This window comes from Dendropsophus ebraccatus, chromosome 3 (assembly GCF_027789765.1).
Source record: "Dendropsophus ebraccatus isolate aDenEbr1 chromosome 3, aDenEbr1.pat, whole genome shotgun sequence".
Classification (NCBI taxonomy): domain Eukaryota; kingdom Metazoa; phylum Chordata; class Amphibia; order Anura; family Hylidae; genus Dendropsophus; species Dendropsophus ebraccatus.
This window is the reverse complement of record NC_091456.1, coordinates 173,079,524-173,091,876: the sequence shown is the minus strand read 5'-3', so window position 1 is coordinate 173,091,876 and position 12,353 is coordinate 173,079,524. Positions and strand designations below refer to the sequence as shown.

At 43.9% G+C, this 12,353-nt stretch overlaps 1 protein-coding gene across 1 annotated transcript in view; it reads right to left on the bottom strand.

The window, feature by feature from the left end:
- The window catches only part of DCC (DCC netrin 1 receptor), a 375,839-nt gene that overhangs the window by 2,382 nt on the left and 361,104 nt on the right, over positions 1–12,353 (bottom strand). Inside the window, exon 28 of the mRNA XM_069963563.1 lies at positions 11,378–11,590. Coding sequence (XP_069819664.1) covers positions 11,378–11,590 — 213 coding nt within the window. The remainder of the gene's footprint in view (positions 1–11,377; positions 11,591–12,353) is intronic.

The following is a 12,353-nucleotide window of genomic DNA, read 5'->3' as shown; positions in this document are numbered from 1 at the left end:
GATACAATAGATGGTAACATTTTGAATGGGTGCGCTGTTTCTCGGCGGTGGAAGATGGCGAGGATTTGTGCATCTTTAATATAATACCGGAGTCATACCGCTTATTATCTTCATCCTGTTGGCAAAAGTAAAATGTCACGATGTAAAAGACTCTGCAAGTAAAGGGAATTAATTCGACTTGTGCCGTAGCTCGGGTGCCAAGAACGCTTGCTTGTCATCCCGACTAATTACTAGGAGCATGATAGTAAGCAGCGGGAGGTGAGATGGGGAATAAATACATAATGAGATTGTGTTGCCATTTGGTCTGAAGACTGTAGGCTGCCAATATATAACTTACAATTCTTGAGGAAATCGACCAGCTGCCAACTGTTGTGAAAACAAACACGGCTTGGAAAGATTACAATCGGGGAGCAAATTCTGGTGGCCATTCAGTAGTCAGCATTTACAGTACTTTATTATGAATGACCAGACTATACCAAGAGCAAATGGACAGACTATATGGATTACGAGTGAAAAAGCTATACCAAGTACAAATGACCAGGTCATACCAAAGGGAAAGGATCAGGCAAGAAAAATTACCTGGTCATACCAAAGGGAAAGGATCAGGCAAGACAAATGACCTGGTCATACCAAAGGGAAAGGATCAGGCCATAACACGTACAAATGGCCTGGTTATACGAAAGGGTAAGGATCAGGCAAGGGAAATGACCTGGTTATGACGAAGGCAAAAGATCAGTCCATACCAAGGACAAAAGACCAGGTTATACTTTGTATAAAAAAGAACAGACTATACTAAGTGCATATGACCATGTCATTCCAAAAGTATGGCTATACCATGTACAAATGACCAGGCTATGGCAAAAATAAATGGCCAGGTTATACCAAGTGCATATGTCCAGGCTAGATCAGGAACACAAGTTCCTACACTATACTAAGTTCCAAGACCAAGTTATACTAGGTACATGAGTTTGTTATAGAAATATAGGGCGCCTAGTTGGCAGGCCTTCAGGTACCTGTACTCAATAGTGACAAGTCAGCCGAACCTGTCAACCTTGGTGGGGTCGGCCAACTCACTAATATATATATAGGTTTGAGCCTGTTGGATATATACCTAAACCTATTGTTCATAGAGTTTATCTAAGAATTCTGTCAGTGTCTTACCTCTCATCTCCTCACCAAGAACACAGGAATGTTCATATGGAGAGGATCGGAAGTGACTGCTCTTCGCCAATGGACATTTTGCTGACAGCTATTAAGCTTATACCCGCTAGAGTTGCGCATAATTTCAACCATTTTAGACAATTTAGGCGTTCGGAGGGTGCACTGAGGAGACGGGATGAGTGTGTGTGGGTGTTATTATTCCATGCCTTGTCTATGCAGATTTCGGTAAGTATGATATGCTATGGAGTAGGCTGCACCTGTATTGCCCAAGGCCTGCAGTGAAGAGACTTTGATCAATGACCTCCTCCATGACTTGTGAATAACCCCACCATGCACTGCAATAACAATGTCCCTCGTCGTCTCATTAACAAAATGTTCTCGCTGTTTTCAGAGCCGTTTCGTGCATGATAAGCACATTAGAACAATACAGATTATTTCTGGAACGTGTACATTCAGGTCATGCGCAGATCTTTATTGTCCTGGAGTGTCTCCCTGCCTCTTCTATTAATCTTGCTGATGTTAATATATGAATAGAGTCAAACAATAGGATAATTATACAGGTTTCCCAGGGTTAAAATGACTATATAGAGATCCCAGTAGAAAGGAACTGGCCAAACATCCTGAAATTTTCTCAACGTTATACAATGGCACATGCAGTGGCGGTCTTTGGCACCAAGCACCCCAAGCGATCGCTTGGGGCCCCCAACATCCAGGGGGGCCCCCACGCCCCGGTCTTGTGCTCAAGACCACTGAACAGGGCCGCTGCCCCGCTCGCTGCTGCCATCTGAACTGTAACTATGAGCACTCGTAATGAGCGCTCATAGTTACATGCAGTAGCAGTGACAGGGCGGGAAACATTGGCTCCCTTCCTGTCAGTTACTCTTGTGGCCGCAGGAAGGGTTTTCCCTGCAGTCACAAGTGGCAGCTTTGTCCTTGTGGTGCTGGTGCTCCATTGACATCACTGGAGCATCGGCGCCAGGACAAGGGGAGTGCGGCCTCTTGTGATCGCAGGGAAAACCCTTCCTGCGGCCACAAGAGTGAAAAGAAGAGGAGACGCCCGGACCCAGGTGAGTATAAGTGTTTGTTTTATTGTGTTATATACTATATGGCAGGGGGAGCACAGAGGGGTCTGTTTAACTGGGGGAGCGCACATCGGGGGTATATATAAATTGGGGGAGCACACATGGGGGCTATATAACAGGGGGAGCACACAGGGGGGCTATAGACTACTGGGGCTTCACAGAGGGGTCTATATACTACTGGGGGCAGCACAAATGGGGTCTATATACTACTGGGGGCAGCACAAATGGGGTCTATATACTACTTGGGGCAGCAGAATGGGGTCTATATACAACTTGGAGAGCACACAGGAGGTCTATATCCAAGTGGGGGAGCACACAGGGGGGCTATATACTACTGGGGGAACATACAGGGGGTCTATATACTACTTGTGAGGCACACAGGTGGTCTATATATAACTGGGGGAACACACAGGGGTCTGTATACTACTGGGGCAGCACACAAGGGGTCTATATAATACTGGTGGGGCACACGGAGTCTATATACTACTGGGGGAACCACACAGGGGGTTTATATACTACTGGATGAGCACACAGGGGTCTATATCCAAGTGGGGGAGCACACAGGAGGTCTATATCCAAGTCGGGGAGCACACAGGAGGTCTATATCCAAGTGTGGGAGCACACGGGGGGCTAAATACCCCTGAGGGAGCACACAGATGGCCTATATACTAGTGGGGGAGCACACAGGGGGTATATACAACTGGGGGCAGCACACAGGGGGTCTATATAAAACTGGGGCAGCACACAGGAGGTCTATATACTTCTGGGGGAGCACACGGGGGGCTATATATAACTGGGGGAACACACAGGGGTCTAGGTCTATATACTACTGGGGGAAGCAAACAAGGGGTATATACTATTGGGGGCAGCACACAAGGAGTATATATTACTGGGGGCAACACACAGCGGTCTATTGTTTTGGAACGCATGTCGAGGGGGGGGCCCAGACATAACTTCACTTGGGGCCCCAGAAATGCCAAGACCGCCCCTGGGCACATGTATAGGATAATCCAAGCTTGTCCCCTATGTAATATCTATAATAGTGCTTCACCTACCATGCGCCATTTATAATACTGGTGTCTTCCTAAAGTATATCCTCCTAGGGACACATCAAAAGTTTTTATCATTGGGGATCTGAGTGTTCACACCCCAACCGATCAAGTAAGCAGGGATGCTCCATGACAAATTCAAAGCTAATTATTTTGCCTTCCCTAATGCACAGTGATGTCACAGTACAGGGATAATACACACAGTGATGTCACAGTACAGGAATAATACACACAGTGATGTCACAGTACAGGGATAATACACACAGTGATGTGACAGTACAGGGATAATACACACAGTGATGTGACAGTACAGGGCTTATACACACAGTGATGTCACAGTACAGGGATAATACACACAGTGATGTCACAGTACAGGAATAATACACACAGTGATGTCACAGTACAGGGCTTATACACACAGTGATGTCACAGTACAGGGATAGTACACACAGTGATGTCACAGAACAGGGATAATACACACAGTGATGTCATAGTGCAGGGATAGTACACACAGTGATGTCACAGTACAGGGATAATACACACAGTGATGTCACAGTACAGGGATAATACACACAGTGATGTCACAGTACAGGGATAATGCACACAGTGATGTCACAGTACAAGGATAGTACACACAGTGATGTCACAGAACAGGGATAATACACACAGTGATGTCACAGAACAGGGCTTATACACACAGTGATGTCACAGTGCAGGGATAATACACACAGTGATGTCACAGTACAGGGATAATACACACAGTGATGTCACAGTACAGGGATAATACACACAGTGATGTCACAGAACAGGAATAATACACACAGTGATGTCACAGTACAGGGATAAGACACACAGTGATGTCACAGTACAGGGATAATGCACACAGTGGTGTCACACAGTATACACACAGTATGATTCACCATTAGTGGACCGCGTCCAATTTTAATAACTATGTAAACCATCAAGCAGTAAAAATTGTCCTGAAATGGCTCGACCTCAACACTGATGCCACCTGAGTGGAAAAAAGATTAATGTAGAGAAACAATCTTCCTCCTAATACATTTCGTTGTCAGCGGAAAGAAGATGAATGTCATTTCAGATGTAAATCCGTTTGATGAACAGTCCCTTTAAATTGGGAAGTAACCGTAGAGTACAATTATTTTCTTTGACACACCAGTTTGGGTAACCTTCCCGACACCTCTCAGACAGCCCCCCCATCTCATCCACCTTTCTCTTTCTGATGAGAGGTTATCAGCTTTAGTGATTACTCAGCCTGTTTAATATTGATATTACAAATTGATTTCCGGGCCATGAATAAGTTACGTCGGAAAGAAATGACATTTGCGGAGGATTAAACTTATATTTGCAATGACAAAATATATTGGTTCCCTTCGGGTTCTGCATTTAGATTGCACTGGGCTGACAGTTCTGGAAATGGAGAGAAAATCTGATGATTTTTATTTATTTTCAGGTGATATTTTAAAGTCTAAACGGATCTTGTTAACTTCTATAGGTTTTCATGCCTCTCCGCCTGCACCACACTACACTTTACCAATACCCCCGCATGAAAGACACAAGAAGTTCTCTTCTCCCGTCTAAACTTTTTCATGCTCAAAACTAATGAAGATCTTTTTTTCTTGAGCCGGAGTTGTCATCCACCAAAGGACACTTAGCTTTGCCTCATCCTTATGTTACAGTCACTAACATTAGGCGAGTCTCCTTGGAAAAAGAGTAAGGCTACTGTATGTTCCTACATAGTATGAGACCGGGCCGCAGAGTTCTTATGTGGGCGCATCTGTGCACACCCGCCTCAGAACCTCCCACAGCACACTATGGAGGGTGCAGCTGGAGCCGCTCGCTCCACAGGGTTTTCTGCGTCTGACATGTCAATAGTTTGCAGCGCCGCTAGGGATCCTGCCTGGAGTGTATACCATGTGTATATGCTTCGGCCAGGATCCCATAGATGGCAAGGTAACAGATTTTTTCGTAATAATCATAGTAATAGTTTTAATAATATAATAATATAATAATAATAGTTTTACGAAAAAATACATAGTGTGAGCATAGCCTAAGTATGTACCTAGTAAATGGCAAATCTAAGCATATCAATGCTAAAGTTTTTTAAAGTTACATGCGGACATATCTTTGAAGGTAAATGGCTATTTACATATGATGGATCTTATTACTGAACTGTTTGAGGGAGATTTATGAAAGGGTGTAAATATACACCTGGTGTAAACTCCCCACAGCAACCAATCACAGCTCAACTTTCAGCTCTGGTAGAACAAAATCTGAGCTGTGATTGGCTGCTGTGGGCAGTTTACACCAGGTGTGTATTTACGCCCTTTCATAAATCTCCCAGTTTGGGTTCAGGAACTTTCTGCATGCAATACTTAAGACGTGCACCCGCCCCACCATTTCTGCTCCCCGGATAACTCACATATCTTCAATGGTAGGCCTCTGTTCACATGTGAAGGATAACCTCCACGTTCACACAACATAAAAAATCATTAAACAACGGCTGTTGTTGCAGATTGCAGCAACGGCCGTTGTTTATTGACAGCGGTTAGCTGCATTTTTTTCTATGGAACAACGGCCACACTGTAAACACTCTGTATACAGTGCGGCCATTGTTCACTGCGGACGCACAAAAAACTGACATGTCTATTTTGTGCGGCCACACAATATAGTCTGTGCTCCCAATGGATAGTACGACCCTCGGCCGTACTATCCAGTGTGTGCTCGGGTTAATTGCGCCCGCATTCCAATTAAGAAAAAGTGATGTTTATCCTGCCAAGTAAACATCACAGTCAGCAGCCGGTGTTTGACACAGCCGTGAGCGTGGCCGTAATGTGGAAAATGGCTTGACCATGCAATCTTTTGATCACTTTTAGGCTATGTTCACACAACGTACATTTTTAATTATTCATGGCTGTTGTTGCAAATTGCAACACCAGCCATGATTAATTTAAACTATATGTTGCATTCTTTTCAATTGAATCCTGGCCTGAGTGTATACGCATAGTATACCATCGATTCCATCAAGCATCCCCTTATATTAGTAAGTAACGTAACCTGCTCACCACCGATTCCATCATGCATCCCCATATATTAGTAACGTAACCCGCTCACCACCGATTCCATCATGCATCCCCATATATTAGTAACGTAACCCGCTCACCACCGATTCCATCATGCATCCCCATATATTAGTAACTAACGTAACCCGCTCACCACAGATTCACTCGTACATCTCCATTTATTAGTGAAGATGGTAACCCTCTCACCACAGATTCCATCATACATCACCATTTATTAATAAGGAACGTAACCCGCTCACCACCGATTCCATCATGCATCCCCTTATATTAGTAAGTAGCGTAACCCGCTCACCACCGATTCCATCATGCATCCCCATATATTAGTAACGTAACCCGCTCACCACCGATTCCATCATGCATCCCCTTATATTAGTAAGTAACGTAACCTGCTCACCACCGATTCCATCATGCATCCCCATATATTAGTAACTAACGTAACCCTCTCACCACAGATTCCATCATACATCACCATTTATTAATAAGGAACGTAACCCGCTCACCACCAGTTTCATCATACATCACCATTTATTAACTCCTTCACGACCAAGAACGTAACTGTACGTCCTTGGTAAGGTAGGGGAGTCCAGAGCGGGGCCGCGCGGCGACCCCGCTCTGAACCGCCGCAATCCCAGGTGCTATTAATAGCCGGGGACTGCAGCTATTAGCGGGCGCGGTTCGATCAGCAATGTAACCCTGCTTCCCACTGATTCCATCATTCACTCCCACATAATCCATCATGCATCGCCATACCATCAACATTTATTAGTAAGGAACGTAACCCGCTTACCGCAGATTCCATCATACATCACCATTTATTAATAAGGAACGTAACCCTGCTTCCCACTGATTCCATCATGCATCGCCATACCATCACCATTTATTAGTAAGGAACGTAACCCGCTCACCACCGATTCATCTAAACCCCTGTTTCTACGACAGGCAGGAAAGGTTATGATGACTGTATCTCGCCCCGCGTCCCAGATGATTTACACCCTGATCCACTCGGCCCATCATTTTTTCATACAGTCTTTTGCATACCATAAACAATGAGTGAACCCTACAGCGGAGCCTCCCGTATTACACGCGATATACATCAACTTCTTTCTCCCAAAGGTCACGGGTAAGAATAACCTACACGCATTTAATTTCTTTTTCATGTTCTTTCGAGGCTAAAGGCTCCGTCTTGGTGATAAATGGGCACAAATAGCCTAGAGATGTTTCAATAGAAACAATTCCAGCTCGTGCACAATTGCTCAAAATTCCAGAAATGTTTTTTTTTTTTCTGCGTCATTTGGAACATAAGAAATCCATCAGCTTTCCTGAAAAGTAAAAAAAAAACTGAAAAATGGCCGCCCCCTTAAACTCGAATTAAAGGAGACCTGGCAAATGAAAAGGAGACCTTATGTCTGCATATTCATTAAGTGAACTAGGTTTCTTAGTCATTTACACTAGGCCTAAAGCCTGAGGCTGCACTACTGAGAGGGCCTGATGACTACATGTTGTTCTACAATGTTGTCATGGAGACCCTGTATAACCAGTTCACTTGGTCACTGGTAGTTAGGGATATAAATGAAGTAGTGATCTGTCTCCATGACAACCGAGAGCTCCTTAGTAATCATTACAAGTACTATCCTCAGTAGTGCAGCCTTAGGCCTTTGGCTTGTAATCACAGCTAATTAAATCTCAGTATAGCAGTTATTAAAAATTATTTTTGCCAATCCGAATTATCTTTTGGATGGCTTCAAAGTAAAGCTAGAAAGGGAGAGATATAGATATAGTGGATACACAGGTAAGGAGTCAGGTGCTGGGCCCAAGAAGTTTCATTCCAATTAAGCCTGTGTCAACAGGATAGACTTCTTTTAGAAAAAAAAAGGTTTTAAATAAACTGGCATCAGAAAGTTACATAGATCTGTAAATTACTTTAATTTAAAAGTCTTCAGTCTTCCAGTACTTATCAGCTGCTGTATGTAGTGCATGATGTGGTGTATTCTTTACAGTCTGACACAGTGCTCTCTGCTGCCACCCCTGTCCATGTCAGGAACTGTCCAGAGCAGAAGAGGTTTTAATTGGGGTTTGCCACTGCTCTGGACTGTCCCTGTTCCGTGTAATAGTACCCTTAGAGTGATGCTGATTCTGGAAGAAAATTGCAATTTTTTTCAATTCCACTATGTCCCTATTAAATTAAAGTAGGAGTAAGATTATCAGCCAGACAAGGCAGCGAACAAGCACAGTGATTGGCTGAGTGACATGTCAAAAACCATCGGCTGTCAGCAGCACATCTCCCTGTGTAATAGGGCATGTGCAGCTGACAGCTGATTGCAGCAAAGGGCTACATGAACAATGCTGTGATCAATCATGCAGTCTCCCAGTTCAATGCTCTCTTAGAGCGGCCCATCTAATAGGATCCTAAGGCTAAGCTGAATAGACCTGGCTACTAAGTCTCATACAGGGAGCATGCACCTACCAGTTTAGCACTGCCATCAATTCCCTAGACAATGGGTTCTCCTTTTAAAGGGGAATTAAGATGACTCCAACTAACAGCGAGACCGACGCAGAGGAGGAAGGTAACACACATACCTTCCTCCTCAGCGTCCCAGGCACCATAGATTCGTCTAACCTGCTGATTGTTCCTTTTTAAGGCTATGTTTACACTACGTAAAACTACAGCCGTAGTTCTTGCCGCAGAAGTACGGCTGTAGTTTTGCGGGGTGGAACATAACCTTACTTTCAATGGGATCCCGACCGGAGCGTACACACATCGTATACGCTCCGGCCGGGATCTATGCGGCGCCGCAAATAACTGACACGTCAGTTTTCTGCAGCCGGAATTCAGTGAATTCCGGCGGCAGAAAGACCTGTCAGTTCACACAGTGAAGTGAGCGGCTCCGGACGCTTGCTTCACTGTGTGCTACGGGAAGCTCTGATGCGGGCGCACGCTCTGCGGCCGGAAAGATCACCTGGCCGGGGTGAACATAGCCCAACTATAAAAGGTGAAGATGTAGCAGAGTTGAATTGTAGTTTTACCTGCCTTACTATGTGACAAACACAGCTCACCTACATCAGCACCTTTTTCGGATTTGCATAGATCACATCTACATCAAGATGAAACCTGAAGGACAATTTCCCCTTAATTCCTCTTCCCCTCGCCTTGAGACATTCGAGGAATTTCACTTCCCAGTAATAACTCTACAGAAGACATTAAAGGAAGGCGCTCTGGAAATGTTAATGTAAAATAATACACAATCTGAGGCCGATCGCATCCTTCCATAGGCTTATAAACTTCTCTTAAACCTGGTTTGCTTGAAATGCAGATGATTATTTTAGTAGCTTAAGGGAATTTTCACTTGTGAAGGAAGAGTATGGAATTTATGTCAGATCTATAATGCAGCCGGCTTAACACTCCATCAAACATTTTCAATTTACTTGAAAGCGAACTAAACCAAATCACTTATATAGCCGTGTTTATGATTATTACGGAGGGATGACAGGACGCGACGCCGCGCGCGCCGAAGGAATCTAGCATCTTATCTTAGGATTAGGAAGAAGGAGAGCATGCTGCTTTTACATGCACAAACCCTGACTCAAGGCCATAAAATATTTATGAAACCAAAGGGAACCAAATGATTTCCAGTGAATATAATATAAGGTAAAGAAAAGTTACGCCTCAATGACTTTGACGTCTCAACATCGAGAACAAAACATTCTAGAAGCTTCTCATATATGATGTTTGTTGATTGTTCTAGAGGTAAAAAAGGGACATTGGTTGTGGGTGATATATTGGGGCACCCATAGACGGGTGAGAGTGTTGGAGACCAGTGTTAATCCTGGTTATCTTGGCCCAAACAATGGTGATGTTTCTTCTGCGTCCATTTATAACCACCTTGTTAACTTTTTTGTTGAAATGGGCCATCCAGATCTAATAGGTTATTACTGATCATCCAATAAGACAAAGACCCAAGTGGGAAGTGATTGCTCCAAAGTCTTCTCCCAATGGCGTTGTCTTCAGCTGGACCAATGGCATTGGGGGCATTGAGTGACCATATAGTCTATAGCTATATGGTATATGTATTATTTTCTTTATATCATTTTCATATCCATGTTGGAGAACTATGGATCGAAAACAAGACCCCGTAGAATGTTGCCGCAAGCTGTCGTATAGCTGAGACCAGGTTCATTTTCGGTGATAAAGATGGTTGCGGTGAATCAAAAAGTCAAAGCATTCAGTATTTTATGAACCAAGATGGAGGACAACTATGTCGGATTATCCATTGATGCATTTGCTTTGCCCAATTTCAGCCAATACGTCACTGGATGGGATGGTGGCTTTCCAATCCATGATGGATCTGGGTTGTCGGACATATTTGCAACCAACCTTAGTTATATAGAGTGACAGGATTTTCATCCGGAAAGTAAAGGTCAAATGGAATAAGGTAAGAAAACTGACAAACAAACATGTATTCTGAAAAGTGTGTTAGCTTAGGGCAGTAGAGTAAACCTTCAATTGTTGTTGGCCAAACACTCATTTAGTAGAGCGCTACCTAGATCTCCACATGTGGGCATGTGTTTTCAATGAGGAGAGGGGAGGGGTAGGCAGGCTGAGGACTTACCTTCATCCTCAGTGCCCCTTTTGCAATAGAGACATACTGTATCAGCAAGTTAGATTAGTGGGTTTAATACATATACTGCAATGTGATTGTATGTTACTTGTTTAGGAAATTAGACTTGCTCTAAGGGTTTATTCCAAGATTAAAAGTTATTTACCAGATATGGGATCACTAGCTGATCGTTGGGAGGTCTGATCCCTGAGACCCTGATCCAACCGATCACAAGAACAGTGGTCAATTATCTTCTGAATTTAGTGGCAGTAGGCATGCCTGGCCACCACTCCATTCAATGTCTATGGACCTTCTGAGCACTGAACTCAACTAAATGTAGAAAGCACAGAGACCTAGACACTGTATAGAATGAAACAAAGCTGACATACCTGCTTGAGATAAAAGTGACGTATAAGGAACTTTAGGTTCCAATGCAGACATTGGAGGAGGTAACAAGGGATTGGCAAAGCTTCGCAGGGGATGTGTCGGCCGGACGCAGGCTGTAGGTATTGTTCGGCTGGGAGCGTCTTCATTGCTGGGGTGTTCTGGCTGCGTGTGGGATATCAGGGCTGACTGCTGCGGCTGCTGAGTCTCATTCACTGCTGAGAAAAATCAGATCAATGTATTATAGTGACAAACAGTTTGAAACCACAAAAACATTACAATAATAAGAATAACAGTGTACACAGTCATTTAGTCCCCTACTTCAATATCCACATTCCTTCTGGACTTGTGTAAGTGTTGACCATGCTCGGTTGAGCATAGTGCTCGACGGAGCTTCTGAGTGTTTAATCGAGCTCAATACTTGACTAAGCACCTTGCGGTGTTTGGGTAAAGGTGGCCATACATCTTCAATAACTGATGGACGATTGATTGTTCTGGCACCTGCCTTCCATTGGGTACCTTTACCCCAGTATCTAGCTACATGCTGTAAATAAAAAGATCTGCCACTCTATGATCTTAAAAAATTGGTTGACAATCCACGTAATGACTGCCATGTTAGGTATTTAGCACTCCAGGATGCTGAGCTTGTAACCAGAGTAGGGTTTGGTTATAAGAAACGACTCCCACTGTGGAGTACTTGCCTTGTTGTAGCATTACACAGGCAACCCTTTGATATGAATAGGAACTACTACTTCCACTTGTAGGGAGTTTTCTCATCATCATGACCTTGGTGGACTCCATCTTGTGTTTTGGTCCCCACCTGTAGTTATGGGATGACAGTCCGGCTACTTAAACGGCGCTGCAGTAAAACCGAACACCCCTCCACAGATCACAACTGATTGGTGAGGGTCACATCAAGATAAAATTTTTGAACCTTATTTGATCGTCTCCCACATCAGTATTACACACGTAACATGGCAG